Source organism: Archocentrus centrarchus, chromosome 15 (assembly GCF_007364275.1).
Source record: "Archocentrus centrarchus isolate MPI-CPG fArcCen1 chromosome 15, fArcCen1, whole genome shotgun sequence".
NCBI lineage: Eukaryota > Metazoa > Chordata > Actinopteri > Cichliformes > Cichlidae > Archocentrus > Archocentrus centrarchus.
Window position 1 is genome coordinate 19,949,935 of NC_044360.1, and position 25,890 is coordinate 19,975,824.

The following is a 25,890-nucleotide window of genomic DNA, read 5'->3' on the forward strand; positions in this document are numbered from 1 at the left end:
AAATTGCTCTAAGAGCGCATCGACGACTCATCCAGGTGGTCACAAAGGAACCCAGAACAACATCTAAAGAACTGCAGACCTCACTTGGCTCAGTTAAGGTCAGAGTTCATGATTCAACAATAAAAAAGAGACTGGGCAAAAATGGCATCCATGGGAGAGTTCAAAAATGAAAACCACTGCTGAACAAAAAGAACACAAAGGCTCATCTCATATTGGCCAAAAAAACATCTTGATGACATCTTGATGGGGTCCATGACTTTTGACAAAATATTCTGTGGACTGATGAAAAGTTTAACTTTTTGGAAGGTTTGCATCCTGTTACATCTGCCATAAAACTAACACAGCATTGCATAAAAAGAGCATCACACCAGCAGACAAGGTGGTGGTAGTGTGATGGTCTGGGGCTGCTTTGCTGCTTCAGGACCTGAACAACTTGTTGTAATTAATGGAACCATAAATTCTGCTCTCTACCAGAAAATCCTGAAGGAGAATCGTGGCCTGTGCTGTTGGGTAATGCAGCAGAACAATGATCTAAAACACACCAGCAGGTCCACCTTTGAATGGCTTAAAAAAAATAGGTTTTGGAGTGGGGTAGTAAATGGCTGGACTTAAATCAGATTGAGATGCTTTGGCATGACCTTAAACAGGCCGTTCAGGCTCGAAAACCCTCCAGTGTGGCTGAATTAAATCAATTCTGGAAAGGAGAGTGGGCCAAAATCCCTCTGAGTGATGTGAAAAACTCATTGCCAGTTATCGCAAATGCTTGAGTGCAGTTCTTGCTGCCAAGGGTGACACAGCCAGTTATTAGGTTTAGGTTTTTTTCCCTTAATAAATGAAATTATCATTTAAAAACTGCACTTTGTAAATACTCAGGTTAACTTTGTGTAATATTCACATTTGTTTGATCATCTGAAACATTTAACTGTGACAAATATTATTAAATATTATTAAATATAAATATATTAAACATTAAAGAAATCATGAAAGGAGCAAATATTCTTTCACAGCATCTTACCAATGTGCAGCTTCTCACTGGGTTCATACAAATGTAAATATTTATTCTGGCTTAATCTGATATTAATCTCTCTGGAGAGCCAGACACCTGTACAGAAAGAGTCTAACATGCAATTCTACCATTTAACTACTTCTACTATCACCAGCAGTGTGGTATCATATAAGTTCATTTAAATGTTTTTTTTTTTTGTTTTTTTTGCCCAGTTATTATGTTAAGAATCCTGTTTTAGGCCACTTTGGTGAGTGCAAGATATCTAATTTCTATTCAACACATTCATTTTGCACCTGTTTTTAAGACATTCAAATATACTGTCTTACAATGTTTGTAATACAACCATAAATGCTAGAGATTCTGCTCACTCATAGTGAGCAGAGACACTGAAGAGATCCTTAAAAAATTAAATTATCAGAATATTACATCCCTTATGTTCTGATAAACCTTTAGGGTTTTTTTTTTGTTTTTTGTTTTTTTAAAATATAGATATAACTGTCTTCTTTTTTAATACTTTCTTTACTCTGTTCCATAGTAAATGCTTTAAATGTTAACTTTCAGGTCACTAGATATTAATGGGACATTTTTAAATGATTTTTGTTTGCTTCATATGGTTTAATGTATTTATATAATATGATTAAAATCTATAATTAAACTTATTTTTCCCTAATGAACCCCTTTCATTTAAGAATTGTTGATGCTAGCTTGGTGAGTGTGTCATTATGAAGAATTAGAGCTGCTCTTTTTTTCCTTTCTTTCTTTTGTATTTTGCATTTTTCGGTCTGTTCAAAAGCACATATCAGTTGTTTACACAAAACGGTCACAGCCCATTTAAGAAGAGAATCAAAGGTGGGGGGATATTCATTTATCGTTTCATTGCTGTGCACAGACAGCCCACAGTGTTGGTTGGCCCTGGCTGGAAATTTGCAACTGGCTCCGTGGTCTCTTCCAGGAATAATAAATATTGCTGCCACATTGATCAAATGACAAAGCAGAAATACCTTGCACAGCAGGCAATCCTGCTTACACAAATCGACATCCAGCATGGCTTACGTTGTCTTGAATCACTAGTATGCATCTTTTTTCTTTTCTTTTTTTCTTGCCTTTGTAATAAAACGAGTAGGGTGATGAGGGGCGAAAAGAGAGCAGAGTGCCTCGCAGGACAACAGGTGTTTGCTTGTGACACCACGAAGCTTAATACCAAGTTGGGTGTCGCAGCAAAGACGGTGTCCTGAATACAGTGACGGTGTTCAGTGATATTTAATCAGCGAGGATGGTATTTCTGAAGGCAGAAAATGAGTCGGGGGTGAATGACAAATGGAAGAGAGACGCTCCTTTCATTTCAGCTACTAGTGGTGTGAAGTGGGGACTGGCTGCAACCATTTGCGCTGCCTCCGCGGGGTGGTATTAGTTCTGCAGTGTTTTTTGCAGAGCGCTTCGCGCAGAGGAGCGACAACTTTCGTGTAAAATGACTTTCAGGAATGACCCAAAAGCATCCTTTATTCCCGTCATATCGTTAGACTTGAAGCCGAATAAGCAGATTCTGCGACAACGTGCGTTTATTTTTTCATTGTATCAGCCTCCCCCTCTCACACCAGCAGAGAGGAACAGAGTATCAATCTGATGCTGTCCACCGTTTCCAGGGTGAAAATCCCCCTAAGGAAGCATTCAAAAGCTGCTAATTAAAACAGCTGAGGGGGGAAAAATCAACCGAAAGAGGGGGGGGAAGACGGAATAACGGGGGTACTGAAAAGAAAAAACAGGAATACAGTCGTTTGGAAAAGATATCTAGAAGAATATAAATCACGCAGAAAGGCAAGCAGGTAAATATAAAGGCTTTAATTTAAGTATGAAGAGGAAATAACCTTGTTTTTATCTGTATCATTCGACTAGTTGGTATTTATCTGCGTATAGCGAATCAATCAGCACCGGTCTGCTTGGACAGCTCCGTGCGTCCTCCCCCTCCTCCGTCTCTGCCTCTCTATCTGCTCCAGCTGAAATGCTGCTTGTAGCCACACCACAGCCGTGTCGATTTGTCTGTTCGCATTTCTGTTTTTTTATTAAACAGTCTGTGCGGCTCTCCAGCTCTCGATTCATATTAGTAATTAAATAAAAACGCCGAAGCGATGTCGAGAAGTCCTGTGAAGTCGTGTCACCGCTGGAATTAAACCTCTAATTGCCTCTTCCACCTCCTTGCAGGAACGATTCTTGGGGAGCCTGGTCCACAAAAGGATGTAAAACGGTGCTTACAGATGCATCCCATACAAAATGCTTATGTGAACGTGTATCTACCTTCGCCATTTTGGCTCAGCAACCAAGAGAAATAGTAAGTAGGCTATTGATTTGTTATTCGATGTGGGTTTCATAGGCTAATGTAAAGGAGAAGGGCTCCCTGTTCTTGTGCGTGTGTGCTGGTGAGAATGAAAATTGAATCTTCGTGTGTGCTAATCCTGTTAAATAGTAATACAGTGGTAAAGGGAGATTGTGGGGGGGCATAGTTTCTAGTTTGTGCATAGACTTAGATAAATTGTGTATGGGCATGCAGAGGGGAGGGTGTGTGCGTGCTGATGCTTGTCTTTAAGTGTCTCCTCATCAATCACATTAGGTAAGGGATAACGATAAAGTTTACCATTTTTTATGTTGCTTTCTTTACTGGCCTGTCAAACAGCTGACAAATTCTGTAGGTGAGATTTCTAAATCATTTTTATTCTTTTTTTTTTTCTTTTTTTTTTTTTCCTTGAGATTAGACTGAAGTAAATACATTAGACTGGGGTAAAGAAAATAGGAGCCTGTAATTTCCTGAAAAGATAAAGTAATTAAGTCTGAGAACATGCAGTACTTACACTGTGGCCTCTGTGTTAGCACACAGCTGGTCAAAAAGGAATCTGCTGCCTTCCTCTCTATCAGGCCTAAATCATAGAGCATCAATTTTTTTTTTTTTTTTGCTGTAAAAGTGCTTATTTTGTCTTGGTTTAAGTCACTGAATATTATTTGTGTTATGTGAAACCGCATTAGTGTATGTAAACGGAGCCTCAGTGGCCAGCCCGTGATTGACCGGCCTCCTTGACTTCAAATGAGACTGGAAACCACAGCATGAAACAAAAAAATTGCTTGTAATTACTTCAGTCTTTATTGTTCTGTAACATAATCTCCAGCTACAACACATAGAAAGTTTTGGCCATGTGTCTAAACAAGCTTCAGGCCCACACATGCAACTAAAACCTCAAAGTAAATTAAGAGACCCACTGTGGACTATTCAGATTGGTGGTGGTGGTTGTTTTGATTGCTTCCCTCTCTGGGCAATAATAGAGATTTACTGTCCTGCATGAACCACATCCAACCTCCCACTGACTGGTTTGTCTTGCTCTGTCTTCTCTACAGACCATGGAGTACTCAGGGGTCCCATCTGTGACACTGATAGTTGGCTGTGGCTTGTCTTGCCTCGCCTTGATCACGTTGGCAGTGATCTACGCAGTGCTGTGGAGGTAACTGCAACACTTTAAGTGCATACATTTCAACCATATGATAACAATAAATGTTAGTTGTTATGTTTAAGCATCTATAGCATTGGTAAGGTTTCATAATTTGGTAAAGGTCAGCACTTTCTAACTTAAAGACTGGCTTTAAATTGTAGAAATAGACTGATTTTAGTTTATTTTGGTTCATTTTTTTCTCTTTCTTTCTTAGATATATACGCTCTGAACGATCCATCATCCTGCTCAACTTCTGCTTATCTATAGTCTGCTCAAACATATTGATCCTTGTTGGGCAAACACAAACCCACAATGTGGTAAGTGCAATTTAAGGATTTATTGGGCCAGTTTACAAAGTGTGGAGGTGCAGGGGTTAGAAAGATCCAAATGGCACTTAATGCCTGGACTAGTTTTAACAAAGTTCAGTCTTCTTAATTTTCATACTGGCCATTGTAGGCATTTCTTTGAGCTTTAACAGGTCATGGTTTACCATGCAGAATTATGCAGACTTGTGCAGTTTACCATGTAGAATGTAATGACATATTGATGACTGAAAGATAAGCTACAAAAGCTCCATCATATTCACCTTTTCCCTGTCAGCTGGAGAAGTGTTAGTCAAATTTACTCTTTAAGGGGGAGATTTGAATCAGTAATCAGTCCCATTCTTCATCTGCCTAGCCTAATCTTCAAAATATCAGTTTTCTGAACACCAGATTTCTTTAAAGAATATCTTGAAAAAAAAATCTATCAGTTTGCTTATTGCTGTGTTCAAGTAAATTACCCATTTTCTTCTCGGTCTTGCAGAACCCTTTCATATTGGATCCAAATGAAAAATAGCGTGTGTCTAATGCCTCCTTAAGATGCAGATCTACTCTGTCTTGGCTCAGAACCACACATACTTACTCTGGTGGTAATATTATCCTCTAGTAAACTTGAGACAACCCACCAATCTGTAGGCAGCGAAACTACGGTGATATTGAGATATAGTTAAAAGTGCAAGGCAATAAAAGCATTAACATAAAAGACTGTCCGAACCCTCTAAGATGAATACTGATGCTAGTTTTATTGCTGTGGTTCAAACATGGTACAGTATATTCCTTTAAAAGTCAGAAGAATTTGGCAGCCAACAGGATAAGAGCAGAAAGGCAGACATTTTGCACACCAACACACATAGTGCATGGGTCAAACACAGGAAATTAGCATTCTCCTGCTTAGACTGAATGCAGATCTGGCATTGCTGCAGTGACTCAAAAGCATCACAGAGAGATATCAACCCATTTGCTTCAGATGTCAGCAAGAGCTGAATTTCTGATCAATTCACGGCAGGATTCAAAATCCAGCTGCTGTTACTGGAGAAGCACTTCCAGTAAAATGTATCATTTCCTCTCTCCTGCTTTGTCACTGGCCAGCGAACAAGTGACTAATGTAAATGATTGTATGGCAAAAAAGTAGTTAGGATTTACAAGCTGCCCACACAGATGCCCTTCTCAGTCATTTGGCAGCACTACAGTGTGACCAATTACAGACATTTTATTGTGTAACCATTTTCTTAGTGTATCTTCACCTTTTGAGAGAGGCACATGGCTTTTTGTCCTTCGTCTCATTAGCTTCTCTGTTTCTCCTGGTTTCTTCAGGTTTTTTGATTCTTTGTTTTTCCAGCTCATTAACAAGCAACATTTGGACATTCTTACACTGCAGCAGTCATAGATTTTAGGATGGTTTAGCAGTAAATCTACATCACAGCCCAAAATCTTTTAAAATGCTTGCAAAAAAATTATGTCAGAGGAGGAGAGCAGGGAAGTACGCTGTCATTAGATGTATGTTGCTGCTGCTGTCCACCATAAATACTTGTACTGTGTTTAGAAGAATGACTCGCTATTCTTATTGCTTTGCACTTTGGGACCAAATGGGCCTACCAGCAGTGCTTACTACTCATAAATAAAATACTCCCTTACAATTTTCCAGAGTTCACCAAAAATGGAAACATGGATAACAAATGAATAAGTAATCTAATAAAATCTGTAGGTTCAAATGTGGACAAAATGTGTTAGCTGTAACCAATGTGATGTGAACCTGAACTGGTTCATTACATGCAGTCTCATAAAATAACAAAAACAGCATCCACACATAACAAGTTCATCTGTTTCCCGGCTGGCCCTTACATCTCTGGCACACTGTAGTAGCCAAGACGCTGAATCCACAAAGCTTTAGGGCATTTTTTTTTTATACTGAGCTGATTTGAAGCCCTGTCAGATTTAATCAGGACTTCAGTCATCTCCTGTCTTGATTACGAGGACCACCACTTAACATGGAATACTCACTCGGCATGCTTCTAATAGGATGTCTGTCTATGAAATCTGTAAAGAGATTAGGTGGGTTTTTTCCTGAAAATCCACTGACATACTGAAGATGTAATTTCAGCATCTGTTAGACTGACTCAACAAGCTACCTTGTCAGACTCACAGGGATCAAAATAAGCAGTGCTGACAGATTTGTTTGGAATGGGCCAACATTGTTATTAATACTACACTTTGAAGCTGCACAAATCAATATTTTCTATTAATAATGGATCAAGGGAGTCAGTGTACTAATGAAACCACAGAATTGTAACCTGGCTCAAAAATTCCCCTCAGTTCCACAGAAATTTTCGGACTAGAAAAACAAGCGAAAGTTTCATAATATCCAGATTCTGGTCAAAATATTGACCTTAGCAGATTTTGAATGTGCTTATAGATTGTTCTCAAGCCAAGTGGCCAAAAACAAACACACTATTTTGAGATTATTATTATGGCCTCTATTCATAAACAATAACCAATTAGGTATCATTATTGTTGTTTTTAATCTGGCTTTCATGAGTAAGAAAATCTAAAAAAAAAAAATTCCAAGGTAAAAAAAATTCATTATGGTTACTTCTAAAGCAAGCGCACAAAAAAAAATACATTTTATTTATTTTGGATGGCCTCAAGAACTGAAACTAGATTTAATTGGACACCTCGAAACCAAGCTAGCCGGGTACTGTTGTCAGCAGTAGTAAAATGTATTTATTCAAGCACAGCTGCACTGTGGGTAAAACTTCCCAAACAATGCAATTATTACTAGTATCCCTTTGCTCTGTATTGAACACTCTGTTGTAACAATATTTGAGAAAATGCTCATCTGTTTGATCAGACACACTGTAGAACCCAGTATTTGAGTGATAGGCCACCAAGAGGAGAAAACAGTCCCTGTGTGGGTTTAATTGCCATGCTGCCTGACACAGCCTCACTTGTTTTTCCTCCATCTCCTGTAAGAAGTGCACATAATTGGCTCCACTGTTTGCGGATTCAGAGTTGCTCATCATCTAATAGAAATCATCTTTTTGCTGTGGAGGTGTCCTCTGGGAGCAGGAAGTCACTGATTCACCTTTGCCTGTCTGTGCTTTTCCTTTGTCCTTGGTTTCTGTTCATACTGGTTTATAGAAAGACAAACAAAGACAAGCAGAAGCTCTTGGCTTTGCCAAGGAAGATGCAATTAGAGAGTCTTCCTCTAAAATGTTGATACTGTGAAATACATAAGGCAGGTAGCGGGTCAAGGTATTGTAAGTCTGCTTAATGAGAACCACTTTATAGATTTTATCTTCATTTTAAACATCCTGATGTTTAAGGTTATCACAAGTGCATTGCTGGCAGTCCCTCCCTTTGTGACATTACAGTGTTTGTATATTTTCATCTGTGACAACATTGCAGATGCTTGCCTGGCTCATTTTATTATTTTTTCTTTTTCTTTTTTTTAATTCCTTCTGCCTGTTCCCACTGTCACAGGCAAGTCAGAAACATTTCAGCAGAAGCAGATGCCACAGTTAGTGGAGGTTTTCTTGACATAATGGACTGACATCCTTATGAGGTCACAGACATCATCTGAGAGGTCACAAATTGTTATCTGAACTGTGGCATCATCATGTGCCATCATGCATTTGCCCAAATATGAGATCACCCCTCATCCACAAGGAGTCAAAGTTGCCATTGCACGTCCTCTGGAAGTTTCAAGTGAATCATATGGATGGTTGTCTAGAAGAAGAGACAGACAGAGATTCTTGCCTAGCAACAGGGGTAACTCCGCCATGACCTTTCCCCTAACCTAATTCAGGTCCCCATTGAACAGATGCTTTATGTGGGTTAGGGTTAAAGTCATCCCTATAAGCGCCATCAAGTAATTCACTCGTCACCTACTGGTCACTAGTGCACATTCCAGTCTCCCAGTGCTTAGGTAACCCTCTTGTATCGCGCTCACCTCATTATGTGTCCTTTTTAAATGTTAACATTACTTACAATGAACACAGCTAAAGAATGGTCATCAACCCTTATGTCACCTTTAAAGTGTTGCTCAAGCATTCATTAATGTTGCCAATGGAAGCATTCCATGCAAGCATGGACGCATCAAATTTTGATGATTCATCATTGTAACAAAGTTCAGGCCTCTCAAGCTCAACTTTGTCACCAGTCACACAGTGGCAAGTGTCAGGCATCAGTTTGTAGCTTCACATCACCGGCTTTCATTGAAAATGACCTGCAGCCAGTTGTTCCTTCACCTGAGATGTAAACATATGTTTAGGGTTAGGGACTGGAACTTACTACAGTGACTATCCCCATTAAGACAGAGTCTAAGTCCCCCCTGTTACTAGGCAACATTACATGATCCTGAATACAGATCATAAAAGTCACTGTGACATCATCAGTGCTGCATAGCAACAGTAACCAAGAGATTCAAAGCCAATGACAGCCAGTAGTCTTTGCCGCTGATCTAAAGGCCCTCTGAGGATACAGTTGTGTATTCTCAGGTGCTGATTCTATGTTGTCAACACCTCATCATAAACGGCGCATAACTGAGAAAGCTTACTCGGGTCCTCAGCAATACACATCGAGTTTGAAGTTAGACAGGATGAACAGCTGTTGCGATGGGCCTACAGAGATTCCTTGATTTAAATGAGATAGTGCAGCATTATTTGGAGATAGTAGTCAAAATCCAAAATAATTGTTTCAAGAATTGATAGATTTAAGTTTTTGTTGTGTTGTTGTTGCCACTTAATACCAATAAAACATTTTAATATATGCATATATTCATCAAATATCAAACACAATCAAGGATGCACACACACCATATATTACACATGCAATAACTGCAACACACACAAGTGTATAGTATTAGAGCACTACACGCTTGATCTCCTTAGAATGAGGTGCATGGAAGAAGGATTTGGTTCATCCTTTCCCTCCAGTTCAAGGTTTCACTTTAACTAAATTAATGTTACACAGAGTAAAAAGTGACTAAATCAACATGCAGCTCATTCCTACATACTTGGCAGCTGCTCTGTAAGAGCAGGAATCCTCTGATTATATTGGAGAGAATAACTGAGTGCACTGTTTAGAGCCTTGGGAGTGTTATATATCTAGATAAAGTAGGCAGAAGTAGAACTGTTATAGGTATGAGTTCACTTTGGGTTCATGTAAGGTGCATCCACACAACAGGAAGTACAAGTAGCCATTTTCTGACAGTAGTGGCAAAGTCAATACATTGTGTTCAGCGTTTCTCTGCAGTTCAACAACACTTTGCCACTTCTGCTTTGTTGTTTGGAGTTTTTAACGTCCTCCACCCAAGCACCCACTGTGTAACGCACTGGGGCACTTGTTGCTTGATTCAGAAGGAGGGTGCTTCAGTCAAAATAACCACCAGCCTCCTCCTCCTACAGTGATTCAGCGCAGTTGGGAAGATGAAAGTAATGTTATATAGTCTGGTTCAGATTGTTCTATAGCATTTTAAATACAGCTGTAGGTCTCCAGTGCGAATCATGTATTTCTAGCCCCTGCAAGCTAATTCCTTTGGTTTTTTCTAAGGTCTTTAGTCAAATTTAGACTTTTTTCAGTATTCTCATAAAACCAATTAATGACTCTGCAAATAATGGAAATAAACAATCATCAGCATTAGTGTAAGTGGTTCATAATATAAGTGAAACATTCATCTGTCCATCCATCCATTTTCTTCCACTTCTTCAGTTCAGGGTCGGGGGGCTGGAGAATGAAACAGAGATCCTTTTTTTATACCTATGTTCAAACAATATGTCACTGCTCTTTTTTTTTTTTTCCTTCATGGCTTTGCAGCTAGGAGTGACAGAGACCTTTTAGTCAGAGTTTAGGCAGGACACATTAATTCTTCAGATTTCCTGTCCTCATCTTAAACTGCCACTGCTGAACAGGCTTGAAGCATACCCCATCACCACCTTACCCTTACCTCAATGTCTATCAGCGCTGCAATGTTTTAATGTGGTCCCTGCCTCAGTTCCTCTGTTTCCATGGATACTGACACAGTGTGCTCAGCATCTCAGAGCATTTGCCTTTCTAAAGGGCAATGTGAACTCTAGGTTTCAGCCTCGTTTCTGTATGGCCGCCTTCCTCCAACTAATGCCATCATAATATCCTCATAGTGTGGCTTTCTCTCGCTCTTCAAATGTACAGCTTTCATTTTGGAGGACTAATGAGGCTGGACAGCACAGGCATCCAAGTGAACCATGAAGCATAGTGGTTGCATATGACCCGTTTCCAGGAAACAAGGCAGGCTCTATTTTCAGCACCTTGGACAGCACATGAGCAACGGCAACGCTAGAATTAGCTTTGGGTGCAAGTCTGTACAAGCTGTTAGCTACTGTATAGTTTCCTGTTTCCCTTTTGTCTCCTTCACTTAAAAATTCAGCATGTAAAATCTTTTTTTTTTAGGTCACATGTTCATCTGGTAATAATCACAGCCAGCACAGTGTTATGCTAACATACAGACACAGGTCACTGAATTCAAAAATCCATATTGACAGTTTGGAATTTGTCAGAAGTGGGAAGACATTGCACATACATGCTTTTCCCTAATCACAGCATATCAAAGATTTACAGCACAGCATGTTTGTGATTTCTAAAAAGGTACCTGTAATTACCACATGAGCAGGTGGCAATGCGTCATGGGAGTGTCATGTTTTGATTTTTTTTTTTTTTTCTGTTGCTTTGATACAACCGTCTGCAGCATCATCCACAAGTGTATTCAATCCACCTACTGTAAGCCTCACAAAAGCAGAATTGTTTTCTTTCAACATTTATAATATTTAAATACTTAATGGAAAGTTGGGTTGCTTAATTTCTGGATAAACTCTACAGAAAAAGCAAAACCTGTCAGAGCTGATTGTCACACATGCAGGTACATTTAGGCTGAAATTTTAGCACTTAATGAAATGTGTAAATGAGCACACTGCTGATTATTTAACAGTTGGAGCCTGCCCAAACTGACTAATGTTCTACTTTAGTGCTTTGGTTTATTTAGCTACATTAGCATAGCATTATTTTACCAGCAGCTCTTTTTTTTTCTTTGCAACCAGGTTCTCGGCCAGTAATGAAATTACCTTAACTTCCTTAATCTATGACTTCTATAAAAGTGATGCTGATGTAAAATTTGATTGTAATACACAAGGTGATTCTGACAATGGTGTTATTATACTGTGCTACTTCTTTGCACTATGAAAAAAAAATGCAACATCCTTTTTATTCAAGCAAAGTGATTGTACTTTTAGTCTAATTACACTTCCATACATCTATCCATTTTCTTTGCTTATTCTTTTCAGTGGTGGGCTGGAGCCTACCATTATATTTAAATATCAAAGAAAATGGGAAATACATAAGGCACCTGAATGCATCCTACATGAATTTTCCGCCTGAATTCACATTTATGTAATTAATATCCCCCGTGGGTGTCGTTTAACAGAATATCCCACTTCCTGGGAATAAGGTAATGCAGGATTATTGTCTCACATGAACCCCGTGAACACTACAGGGGATGGATGGATTTAGTGTGCTTTTCTCAGTGGGGATGAAAAAGCGTTTGGGAGATCTCACAGTATGGTGTAGACTCCCTGGTACGAGATGATGCACTTCAATCTTTTGCCTCTTAGTACAGTATTACTCAGTTTACCACAGCTTCACAGTGCAAACAATCCAAAAAAAAACAAAACAAAACAAAAAAAGCTTAATCTCTTCTCACTCACAAATGTCAGCGTGTAATGACAAGATTCTCCAGGATACTTCTTCATTTCTAATCCTCTTCTAAACAATCCCATTTGGAGCATGGAACAGAGATGGACAAGCTAATGAAGCTGAAAAGTGGCACTATGTTATCAAGCCAATGTGCTGCCTCCGACACTTTCATTCTGTAACATTTAAGCAGTGTTGTGGTTTTTGTTGCCCGTCTTGTCTGTGTAAAACAGTTGACCTTGGTTCACATGGCTCCAGGTGGGATCCCCTGCATACTAATGAGGGTTAGTGCAGAGGAATGCTATGCCATGGCTTTTTGTGTCGGCTAGACTGGCTCTGATCTAAACTACTGTCGCTGACTCGGTTGGTGCAAGTCAGACTTTCCCTGCACTGCACAGGATGGTCTGTGTTGTTGTTATGGCCAGAATGATTTAAGGAAATCAGGAAATATCAATAGAACCAATGTGTATCCACAGGGAGCCTCTTGCTTTAAAAGAATCTGTACTTCTGGAATCTGAGGGAGTCTGCATGTGTTTTTTCTACGCTGCAATGTTAGTTGTTTTGAAATGTGAAGCTCTGTCTCCATCTGACACTTTTATTTTCTCTATCCAACAGGGCGTCTGCATCATGACGACAGCCTTCCTGCACTTCTTCTTCTTGGCATCGTTCTGCTGGGTCCTAACAGAGGCCTGGCAGTCCTACATGGCAGTGACGGGAAAGGTTCGGACCAGGCTCATCCGCAAGCGCTTTCTGTGTCTCGGCTGGGGTAAGTAAAGCAGCATGTTTTTCTAAACCTCTCCATTATCTCCCCTCATCCCAGCAGCTGCCATTTTCTCACAATATCTCTGGCCGTGGTGTCTTTCCAAGTATTCGTACGTCTTTTTCTATTCATCCTCTCTGTGGGGCAGCTAGATCCTCATCCTGTCAGTCTCTTTGTTGTGATGCTTTTTTCCAGTCAAGTTTACCTTACTCTGGGTAAATGGACCAGTTGTGAGCAGTGTCTGGGGAGGACAGATTGGTGTGGCTCTTCAATTGCAGGTTGCAATGACCTTATGTCTGATAAAGAGGGTTTGAGCTGGGCATTCACACTGCAGCAGAATACATTTCATCTGAAACCCTCAGAGGTACAGTTTAGAAGAATGGAATGTTTGCAGAGCAAAATTGAACCAAATGCAACCAGTATGGTGTATGTATCATCTTTCTTTACAGATTTTAATCATAAGCATCATACACCAAGTGGCAAATATCAATAAACACAGGCAGGCAATATATTTATATTAAACTTACAACAATTCCCTTCATTTGATAACTGCCAGTTTGAATCCCTATCCAAACAGCTCTTTCTTACAAAAATCTCTCCTTTAAAAAAAAGAAAATCAATTTGATTATGAAAGAGCTCACACTCATTCTTCTTGTTACCTAGCAACAAACAAGGCTCTCTTAGTCATTGCAGTGCCATGGCTTGCAAAAAAAAAAAAAAATGGACAAAGGCTGTTCTGCAATCACACAGATTTCTAAAAAAAAAAAAAAGGCCTCATATACGTTTTAACAAATAAAGAAGATATTGTTATCTGGCAATAAAGTTGCACTGCAGTACAAATTATTTTATTCATTTGCACATGTAATGACGAGAACATAATTCTTTAATCCTCTGCAATTCGACCTTTATTCAAACAAAACTGATCACACGCCACACACAGTGCCTGTGGTCTCTTAATTCACCTGTTTGAAGCACAGTGTCTCCACCAGGTTGTTGCCTGCACTGTGATTTATGACATGCTTGCGTACACTCGGCACTCTATACCTCTCCAGCACTGCAGAGAGGCAGCGGATGGCAACAGGGTCTTCGGCTCGTGCCTCCAGGAAACTGATTACATCAATAGCACCTGCCTGCGCTGCTTTGAGAGGGATAGTGTTAATATTCCGAGCACATGGTTGCAAGAACTGAATCAATTACACCAATCTATAATGAGGAGACATGCAGCCAAATCCCTTCTTGTAAAAGGTGTGGAAGGTGGAGACGTGTTGTACAGTACAGTGAAATTTCTAGACATGATGCACTGCTGCCCTTTTCTCGAAGCTTCGTACAGTCTGTTCTTTTTCTGCCACTTAAAGAAATAAATTGAATTGCCTATACTTGATCATATACTCTCAGATGTCTGTATAGTCTCATACTGTGGCTTCTAATGAAATCAATTGGGTTGCACTTTCTTTAATGACTGGAAGGCACAGTTGACTTCTTCTGCCTTGAAGTGGGTTTATGCTCTCAGCTCTAACAAGCTACTAGAACTGCTCAAATAACTATTGATTGTTTTCTCTTTTGAAGGATTACCAGCTTTAGTTGTTGCTGTTTCGATGGGATTTACCAAAACAAAAGGCTACGGGACACCCTTATAGTAAGTTTTTCTTTCTCTCTTATTATTATCTGTATTTAGTATTCAGTTGGTTCACAGTAAAATCTAAGGGTAATGATCACACGCTTCTGCAGTGGCTTAGTTATCCTAAGTAGTATCATAAACAAAGTCCCAAGAAGCCAATCAAATTTCAAAATAGCACAGCAAGACCCCAATTCCATGTGAGTTGTATCCCTGCTGGATACCAAATGCATAAACACTGCTTAAAATCTCTTTAGAATTTTATTACCCCGTGAAACTTTGGATATGGAGTTACAGCATATGGTACTTCTCCCCTGACAATTGAGGAAAACACAACTGTATGCTGGTGTGCACCATTAACTTGGATGTTAATGCCTTAGTGGGAGTTAACTGTTGTTTTCCCCTGCTTTTCCTGCAGCTGTTGGCTCTCTTTGGAGGGCGGGCTCCTGTACGCCTTTGTTGGACCTGCAGCTGCTGTTGTTCTGGTATGTCTCAGCCACCAGTTTATACTTTTTTTTTAATACACATGACTTTGCAGAGCTTTTGGATCATTCTGCTTATATTCAAAAAGCAAGACTCACACAAGCCAAGTTCTAGTGGTGGTACAGTGTGAATATGGTATAACTGTGCTGTGTTGAAACCCCCCACCCAAAAAAATGATGCTTTGGAAATGTCTGACAGGAGGAACCCACTGTGGTTTCAAAGTCAAAGTAATAAGCATCCCATCAGGCAATGTGCTCAAGTAACTCCCTCTCATTTACCATAATGGTCCTCTGTGTAGCTGTGAGGTTATTAAGTATTTATGCATTAGATTTGTCCAAAATCTAATATACTGGGGTATTTTAATCATCTTGTATTTACATAGCTGTACAGAGAAAATTACACAAAGAATGTGATTATGCAAATCACTAAGTCTGTGTCAGAGGGACACACGAGTCCGGATGTGTAATAATATTGTTCACTGTCAAATTCCCGTTTTCTGGTGGGATTTGAAATAAAGCAGTTTCAGACATATATATTTTTAAAATGACTAAACCTCTTCGTTTGAGCACCAAGACTTGGGAGTGTCGCTGCTCTGTGTTTATAATTTGCAGTGAATCTCAAAGGAAGACAAGCTAATCTCAGCAAAAAAAAAAGAAAAAATGGCAGAAACAACCATCTGCAGTGAGAATGCACGCCACACTGTGCTGCTGTTATCACTGTATCGATACTGTAACAACACAGGCAGATGTCTCACAGTTACAAAGTTCGTCGAATCAAATCTTCCCCAAATGTATGTGTATAAATACTTATTGAGCTCTTAGGTATGGGGGATTTTAAAACGACTATAGTGTACTGTTTTAAAAAGTGTTCTGACCAGCTCCTGTGATGCTCCTTCACTTCTCTGCTAATAATAAGGGAAGGTGCCTTTGAGGAGACAAGTGCTTCTTGTCAGGCAGATCCTTTCTTAAGGCTGTTGTGCCGGGCTGAGTGTGCGGGGCATGTCTCTTCCATTGGCTGAAATGTCACAGAGAAAAGCAAATAATAGAAGCTACAGGTCAAAGTTAAATGAAGATGGAAAATGACACTAACCACTGGCCACCTAAGCAGAATGTCATGCTGAGAATTGAACACATTGCTCTTGAAATCCTCTTGTTGTGGCTGATTTTTTTTTTTTTTTTTTTTTTTTTAAAGCAAATATTCCTGTTTCTTTTTTTCTCCCAGGTCAACATGGTGATTGGCATTTTGGTGTTTAATAAACTAGTGTCCAGAGATGGCATACTGGACAAGAAGCTGAAGCACCGAGCAGGGTATGACAGCACATCCTTGTTAGTACCTGCTTTTCTTTTTTATTCTTAAAATCATGCAAAAATATACATACAGCGTGCTTTGATTTGTTGTACACATGGAGATTTAGACCTCCTTTTTCTGCCGTTGAAGGGAAATTACAGACATAAACATAAAGGGGTCAGATCTCTCTCGGGAGCGACATGGTTTCATATTTCTTTGGCAGAATCAGTCCAAGATGAAAATCATTATATACACCCCCACACATTGGCTGTTTCTGCTGTGGATAATGTGACAGGGAGATTTTAAAGTGGAGTTAGTGGCTCTCAGCGTTGTTTGTCATGATGTTGTCTCTATGTCCCACAGACAGATGAGTGAGCCGCATACAGGATTAACTCTCAAGTGTGCCAAATGTGGTGTTGTATCAACAACTGCTTTATCAGCAACTACAGCTAGCAATGCAATGTAAGTGCCTGTCAGTGTCTGTGAATCAATAAGGCGGTGCTACGGGGAGTCTGTGTATGTACAGCATGTCCACCTCTGCGATTCTGATCATCTCGCTGCCCACTGCAATGTAAATTCAAGTTTCAGTACAGAAGCTTTGAGATTTTACTCAGCACTCTAGACTGTATCGTGTTGTCTCCACCAGTCTGCTTGCCTTTATTTCCCCTACACAATCCTTCTTCTTTTCTCTCAGGGCGTCCTTGTGGAGTTCCTGTGTCGTGCTACCTCTGCTGGCTTTGACCTGGATGTCCGCAGTACTTGCCATGACAGACAAGCGCTCCATCCTCTTTCAGATCCTCTTTGCTGTCTTTGACTCGCTGCAGGGTTTTGTCATTGTGATGGTGCACTGTATCCTCCGGAGAGAGGTAGATGAGGATGTTTTCATTTTCTCCTCTTTTTCGCTTACGATTTCTTTTAGTTACCTAGATATACACTTTGTATGTCAGCAGATTATGCTCCTGCTAACACGGTTAATTGCTTTCCAATGCTAAAGTCACTGACAGCCTAAAGCAACAGAAGTTCTTTCCCCATAGGGTTTTGCATATTCAAAAAGAAATGTTTAAAGAATGCTTCAAACATAATTGTTAACATTAAACAAAGAAAGAGAGAAAAACACTGATTTCTCTTGTGTTCAGGTCCAGGATGCTTTCAGATGTCGGCTCAGAAACTGCCAAGATCCAATCAGCGGTGATGCAACAGGAACCTTCCCTAATGGGCATGCTCAGATAATGGTAGGCACAGTTACCCCCATGTTATCTGCAGCCATTAGATCCTCTATAATTTGAGAAATGTTCCCTGGTTATTTATAATACATAGGCACGCCCCTTCGTTCTCCAATAACCTTAATTTGTCTGCTTCTAGTCTTTCTTTTATTGTTATCTTTCTTTTTGTTTTTGTTTTTTAGGTTTGTATGACCTCTGCACCATGAGGCATTATTTTCACATAGGTTAATAATTTTTTTGTAAAGTTCCAATTACATGCAGTGAAGATGCTTGACCCCCTGATAAATGGCATTAGTTTCCTTTGGTCTTGTTAGCCCCTAAGCTCAGTCCTTTATTTCGATTTGATTGAACTTACCGTCCATATTTGCCGTGCATCCCTCTCGTTTCCTCTCACTGGGTAATAGAGGGCTGTTCCCTGTGTGACCTTTGACCGGGACACCAGTCTCTTCATCTAGCTCAACGATGCCACCGGCACACTGAAGCAATGATCTGCCATTAGTATTGTAAGACCATCCAGAGTGAAATAGTTTTGACAATAGCAGAATGGTGTCAGGGCCCTTTTGTTCAATGCGGTCATTAGCAGCAAGCACAAAATGCTTCCCAGCTGCTGCTGCAGCACCCCCCCCCCCCCCCCCCCCCCCCATATGTTTTGTTGCTATATTATAGGGATTCTTATCATGTATCATAAAAATAGAATAGTTTTGATCTCAATTTTGCAGCTGAATGTTGCACACTGTTTTTTAAGCTTACAATGTAAAGTGCTTTTTATTTTTAGAAATTTGAGCATTTCACTGTCCTCTACTTACAGACGGACTTTGAGAAGGATGTGGACATCGCCTGCCGATCAGGTAAAGAACAGACGCTCCCTTACTAACTAGATTCCTCTTGGCTTGCATGTAAAGAAAAAAAAAAACAAAAAAGCCCCAAAGAGGTTAGACAGTAAAAAATAGCTCAGGTTATATAACAACCAACAATCCCCACAGGAGTTTTTTCACAGTTACCAAAACACTGACTTTAATCTGAGAACAAAACAGTATAAAGAGAACTGTTGGAGTCTCACTGTAATTTCCAGCGTTACTGTAATAGATAACAGCAATAAATTGAAATAGCAGCAGCTTTCCTCATCTTTCAGCAGTTGCATTGGCAGTTATGTCTTTTCATTAACATGGTGATGCCATCATAGGATCAGTGCGTAGGTGCTTTGTGTCTAATTTTGGGAGGATTTTCTTTCTAAACTTGTATCACAGGGAAGGTGCTGGGTTTTTTTTTTCTGATTCCTATGTCTAGTTATTGTGTGCTTTTGGGCCACGATAGTTTTGTGATTTAATAAAACTGAGGTGAGTAAAAGAGACCGTATAAGTTATCCTGAATGTAACTCATGGTAGTAACTTGCACAGGCTCGAAACCTCTCATTTCTCCAATCCCTTCCTAAATGTGCAGGGAGTAGCCAAGCTGGCCATTATTCAGAGATCTCAGAAACACCACTTGTTAAGTAACAAAAAGGTCTCCCTAGCTCTTCTGACCCACCCTACTTTATCCTGTGCTCTTGTGTAAAGCTAAAGTGGGCATACCTGATACAAAAAGGCAGAGAAGACAGGTGTCATTTATAAATCATGACCCAATACGGCCCGAAGTAGATCTGCAGTCTGAGAGAAATGCACTTAACAGACCACTCTGCGGGCTTACGGTGTTAAAACTGGTTGTTTACAAGCTTGGGTTATTGTCAGCAGCAGAAGTAATATTCTGCAGCGTCACACTACAGAACACAGTGTAAACTTAGATCAAAGGACTTCTTCAGAGTGAATACCACACTGTTTTCCCCATGTCCACACTGAGCATTAAATTAGCCTCAAACAGAGAGGGGAGCATCGGATATGTTTGTTATTCTTGTAATGTCCTTGCAGGCCTTTTGTGAGCAGATAATATAATTCTGAGGCAAAGATTAAAATACACACATGGGAGGATTCACTGTTTGCTATAACCAGAAGGTAGTTCGGAATAGATATCTGTTCCTTGGTAGAATATTTTGTGCAGGGCAAGGTCATCGCCAATTAGTAAGTCTGGATTAGGATGTGAAACACTGTACTGTATGGCAGAGGGGATTTCAGAAATGGATGAAACTGTATGAGCCTATTTACAGTAATATCCTCTAGAGACAACAGTGTCACGGTTGTGTTCCTTTGTATATGGGTGTGATGTCACACTCAGTGCATATTCACAGTTATTTATCCTGTCATTATGGTTTTCCCTCTGTACCATAAATTCCTTTGAGAGTTCCTTCGCATTGATTTAAATTCCCTTGTTCTTTCAGTCACATGCTGGAAAATATAAAGCAGAGTCTGACATCCATTACTGAGAAATTCCAACTAATCCTTGTATCACCCTGCCCCGCAGCACTCCACAAAGACATGGGCTCTTGTCGCGCCGCCACCATTACAGGCACCCTCTCCCGCATTTCCCTCAATGATGAGGAGGACGAAAAGGCCCCAGAGGGCCTCAACTACTCCACACTGCCTGGCAACATCATCTCCAAAGTGATTATCCAGCAGCCTTCTGCTCTGCACATGCCGTTGGGAGTGGGCGAGCTGAAAGACCCGTGCATGGCCGACAGCAACGCCGACATGCGCCGCACCGTTTACCTTTGCACCGACGATGCCCTGCGCCAGAGTGACCAAGACATGGGTGGCCACGACAAGGATGGCCATCCGGTGCAGAGTCAGATGATGGAAACAGACTACATTGTCATGCCCCGTGCCTCTGCAGCGGCAGTGTCGGGGTCGGGTAACATGCCCACCCTCCTGAAAGATGACACAAAGATGAACATCACTATGGATACGCTGCCACACGAGAGGCTAATGCATTACAAGATGAGCCCTGACTTCAATATCAACCCGTCAGGCATGGACCACATGAATGTGAACCTGGAGCAGCAATATCCTAGCGCTCCAGAGCAGATGCAAAACCTGCCCTTTGAACCTCGCACGGCTGTTAAGAACTTCCTCGCTGAAATGGAGGAATCTGCGGGGCTTTCTAGGAGTGAGACAGGGTCTACAATATCTATGAGCTCTCTGGAGGTACATATGCACATGTGGATGAAACGCAGAGGATTCAGAGCTGCACTTAACACTTTCATCTTAAAATGTGTCAAACATTTCTTATTAGCGTGCATGTCTGCTTTGTAACTTTATTCTTTCATGTTTTGTGTTTACAGAGAAGAAAGTCACGTTACTCCGACCTGGACTTTGAGGTACGTAAAAGCATAATCTTTCTTTCCTTGGTACACGCATCTAGCTTTTTATGCAGAGAAAGGCCATTTTTGCAGTTGTGTTTGTCATTTGATTTACTAGTTCTTGTTGTGCCTCTTAAGCTTATTGGAGTTACACAGCCTTGATTCAGTGAGATTTATTGGCAAGCTGTGTAGTTAAGGTAAAAGCAAGGCTGTCAACTGACAAACAGGGCAACAGTTCTCATCTGCATTTTGTCCTCCTCCATCTCCTACATCCATTAGCTATATGTTGATTTCCAAAATGTATGCTTTTAAAGTCATTTGCACATTTCACATCTGATTTTACCACTGGTTTCAGCAATGATTATATTGGCTTGCAAACACATAGTCCAACCCCCTTTGGCAGGTTATAGCATTTCCTTTGCAATGTTAAATCAGGCTTTGCTGCATATATATTGTAAATGCTGTCAAAATCAAGGAAACACAAGGCTACTGGCAGGTAGTTTGGCTTAGGGTGCATTTTCTTTTAGCTTAGGTTAAAATGGAAAATCTGTGCCAAGGTTTGATTATAAGGATTTCCCTTACACTGACAAAACTCTGAATGAGACGGTTTATCTTTGATGAATTATTTAGGGTTTAAGTGTCCTATAACCCTAACTTTAATTACATTGCTGTTTCCTTTATTTTGGCAGTCACTTGTGTATATGCAGTGACAGGTAGATTTGTTTCAAACCTGGCCTGTAAGTAAACTACCATGACACTTACAAATTGATCAGAGTTGGAGGGGGTGGGGAGGAAGATGCATTTCCATTATTGGCTGTCAATACCAAAAAAAAAACCCTTGCTATTGCAGAAAGTCATGCACACCAGGAAAAGACACATGGAGCTGTTCCAGGAACTGAATCAGAAATTTCAAACCCTGGACCGATTTCGAGACATACCAAATATGGGCAGCATGGTGAGTAACAGGAAACCAGGGGGGTGGCGGTCAGCCAGTTAAACAGAGCAACATCCAAATACCCTATTTAGATACCCGGTGCGGGACACATAGTGTGTGATTGTGCAAATGAGTGGTTATGTAGCTGAAGTATACATGCAGAAGTAAACCTTCCAATAAGCAGCGGGCCTGCCAGCAGCTGGCGAGGGCCGAGTGAAGTGGGCCGACCCTTAAAAGCATTGAAGCATTTTCTCCACAAGGCCAGGAAAAAAAGGACCTTTGGTTATCTTGTTGCATTAGAGTGCATCCATTCCAATGCAAGGCCATGAATGCACTTTTATTTACATGCACATTTATCTACTTAGCAACCCCATCATTTTTTTCCATAAATGCATGGCAGATTATTTAATCTATCAGCATCTATACGACTTTGACCTTAATGTCGTTGCACTCCCGTGGCGGCTGTGAATGTGTGTGTGTGTGCGTGTGTGTGTGTGTGTGTGCACGTGTGTCTGTGAGAGAGAGGGGGGACTTTCCTTTATCACGCTCGACCCAGAAGTCAGGCTAATTCTAAGAATTTGCTCTGACTCTGGTGCAAATCAAAAGTTTTACCATCTGTCTCCACACCTGACTGGAGCTGGAGACTATAAGGATAAGACTATGAGGCTTTATGCATCTGTCTCACAAGAGCAGCATTTACTGTTTATGCCGGATGCACGAAGAGACGTCGAGCTGGTGACCAAACACAGTCTGATAATAAGGATATGTCAGTACTTTTGGTTGCGTATAATCCCTTTTCAATCAGCCCTACAGTACAATGCAATTCAAGGCCTGTTGCTTAGTTACCAGTACAGGATCTTTTGTATAGAAAACTACAGTACACCCCCACCCCACCCCCCCCCCAATTTTTTTTTTTCCTTCTTCTTCTTCTTTATTTATTTATTTTTTTACCTAAATGAATCTACTGCAGAGCTGGCTGCAGACATTAGTATCCATTTTATATTCCCTGACTGGGAGCAGCATCTCTCCTTTATTTGCAATAGCATCTTTGGGACTCTCAATGAGAGCACATTCAGATGAATGGCTCACATATGCAGCCCATATAATATACCAGTTTTGGAGCTTAGGGAAAACACAGTTCTGCTACGACTCCATAATAGTGTAAGCATGTTCACCTTTAATACACTACCATTATCTTTTGTTATTTGATGCCTTCCACAGCATTAATCCATTATTTTCAATTAGAAATGGGTTCATATATGAGTTCAAATAATGCCCTCTTGAATGAACTGACTTTCAATTGTGTAAAAAAAAGAAAAGAAAAAAAAAAAGTTTAGCTGCAGAGAATATCGTGCCACTAACATCACACCCCACGGCCATGTTCACAGGACAAGGCAATGCCAAACAAGAACCCATGGGAGAGCTACAATCCAGCCTGTGAGTACCAGAACTACGCCACTATGAATGTACTAGAATCTGACACCAAGGACTCACTGGAGATGACGCCTGCAGAGTGGGAAAAGTGTGTCAACTTACCCTTAGATGTCCAGGAGGGAGACTTCCAAACAGAGGTCTAGAGGGTGAAGAAGGAGAAATGCAAACTAGGATATGAGGAGAAAGGGGATGTATTTTGCACTGAACAAAGCAACAGACTTTTCTAACATCCTTGGCATACATATCTGGATAATACGAGTGTGGCAGGGACATTATGTGCCAATACAATATAAGGACTGGTGAGAGAGAAAAAAAGAAAAAAAAAAAGGGATAAAAAACATCAGTGTTACTTTTTGTATTCTCACTAGTGTACTTAGTGTGGGGCAGCCTGGTGTACAATATTTACCATCATGTGTTTCGAATTATCTTTTGAGGAATTGGCGAGAAAAAAAAAAAGGAAAAAAAAGGTAAACCTCACAAATCAAAAGACATGCCATGTGGTCCCAGCTTCATCGGGTCTAGTTTTGATTTGCTAAAACTAGACCTGGGAGCACAATGTATATATTTATGCAGGTTTTTAAAAAGTTTATAACAGTCTGTTTGGCCATTACTACACTTTTTACTTTATAATATAAAACATGGGAGGCAAAGAGGATTTTTTCTGTCATATTAAAATGAATGTTTGTCAAGCTACATTCTTCATTGCTTTAAATGCAATAAAGATAATACTCACTTTTATATAAATAATATATTTCACAACTTTATTACTGCAGAATCTGCTTGAAGGATCCCAGCAAGCTCTCTCATCTGCAGCTCTGTATAAAATATTTAAAAACAAAATGTTGTATGGTGTAAATAAACTTTTGTCTACATATGTTTTACTTGTGCCAATTTATTTTAATGAGAAAAAAAATGCCAACCTGATCAAAAGTTATAGCGAAAAATGTTAACATTTGAAAAGGAATGTAAATAAAAGAGGAAATATGTTCGTACTGCTTCAGAGGTTGTGTCAAGTTTATGGTGTTTGGTGGTGGTTGTGACATGCATCGCTTAATTAAGAGATTAAGATCTGTGCTATAAATTGCTTTTGTTTAACATCAAGTAAAACAATCTGGTTTGATTTGAAGGGTCAAAAAAAAAAAGGGGGCTTCGAGTAACACTGCAGTGGAAGGTGTGACATATAAAGTTTCCTGCCTCAGCTCATAAACTCATATCAAATTTCTGAATTTGGATAGGAAACATTTAAACCCTTAATGTGGCTCTGTGCCTGCAGAAGGTTCAGCTAACAAGGTCTGTTTTCTCAGACAGACAGGCCCAGACAGAGCACTAATAGGAAGAAGCTGTGTGAGCTCAGAAAATCTTGTTTCTTCTTTCTGGTGGTGAGTGCCGTACAGCTGAATGAATGGCATAAGAGCACCAGTATGTGCCCAACCCCCAACCCAGTTGCCACCTCATCCCCTCATGGGAAGCAGGAGTCCACCAAAGAGGAGGAGGAGGAGGAGGTGTGTCAGTGAAGAGCGAGCACCGGGGGTGAAAAAGGGAGACCGTGCGTTCAGCACGAAGACTCGATTGCGGTTTGACATCATCCCAACATAAATTAAGATGATTAAAAGCAGAGTTCAGTCTAGACGTTAATGTCTAAATTTACAGTGCATTTCAATTTAGACTACCAGACATAATTAGGTTAATTATATACAGTACTCCAGCCTGTTGCAGGCGCTGTGAGTCTTTTATTCCCTATTAATGAAACAGCATCCATTATAGTGCTTTTAAACATATTGCCATCCCCCCCAGTCTGTGCCGGAGGCCTTCTTTTTCATGCAAAGCCCTAAATGCATATAAAATAAGTGCCTAGCTTGTGGGTTATTATTGAGAGTTCATCACAAAACACTTTCACATCCAGAGTGTGTTTATGGCCAATATAAAAAGACACACTAGACTGTACCATGTTGTTTTATTTAAAGACCATTCTACATTAAATACAGTACTGTACAAAAGTCTTGAACCACCCCAGACTGAGGAGCCAGACTTTTTAAATTTTTTTTAAAGTGGTCCTGAGCAATAGATTTCTGAAGGTCTTTCAGGGTTTTTCTTTGGACATTTTCAGTTCTTAGTTTTTGTTGTTGTCATTTTGTTTTCTGGGCTGAAGCCACTTAACACTGACCTATGAATCATTCAAGCATAACAAAGCAAATTCAAGGGAGGAACCAGTGTTGTGTCTATACATAACAGACGATTTAGCAAAGAACTATATCTTTAGGCACTTTGGTACTTCTGGCCTGTCACAAAACAAACAAAAACATATGTTCCCATTTCTTTAGTTGAATGGATGAAAAATGACAAAGATAACAGTTTGACACATAAAATTGTATTTTTGCACCAACAAGGTGATTCTCAAAGAGCTATT

At 40.1% G+C, this 25,890-nt stretch overlaps 1 protein-coding gene across 1 annotated transcript in view; it reads left to right on the forward strand.

Annotated features, from left to right (window-relative positions):
* The window catches only part of adgrb3 (adhesion G protein-coupled receptor B3), a 112,069-nt gene extending 87,586 nt beyond the window's left edge, over positions 1-24,483 (forward strand). The window contains exons 17-31 of the mRNA XM_030748114.1: positions 3,206-3,332; positions 4,388-4,491; positions 4,694-4,796; positions 13,134-13,284; positions 14,845-14,914; positions 15,312-15,378; positions 16,598-16,701; positions 17,027-17,125; positions 17,358-17,529; positions 17,800-17,895; positions 18,695-18,734; positions 20,281-20,960; positions 21,098-21,133; positions 21,966-22,070; positions 23,438-24,483. Coding sequence (XP_030603974.1) covers positions 3,206-3,332; positions 4,388-4,491; positions 4,694-4,796; positions 13,134-13,284; positions 14,845-14,914; positions 15,312-15,378; positions 16,598-16,701; positions 17,027-17,125; positions 17,358-17,529; positions 17,800-17,895; positions 18,695-18,734; positions 20,281-20,960; positions 21,098-21,133; positions 21,966-22,070; positions 23,438-23,626 — 2,143 coding nt within the window. The 3' untranslated portion in view covers positions 23,627-24,483. The remainder of the gene's footprint in view (positions 1-3,205; positions 3,333-4,387; positions 4,492-4,693; positions 4,797-13,133; positions 13,285-14,844; positions 14,915-15,311; positions 15,379-16,597; positions 16,702-17,026; positions 17,126-17,357; positions 17,530-17,799; positions 17,896-18,694; positions 18,735-20,280; positions 20,961-21,097; positions 21,134-21,965; positions 22,071-23,437) is intronic.
* The last annotated feature ends 1,407 nt before the right edge of the window (positions 24,484-25,890 follow it).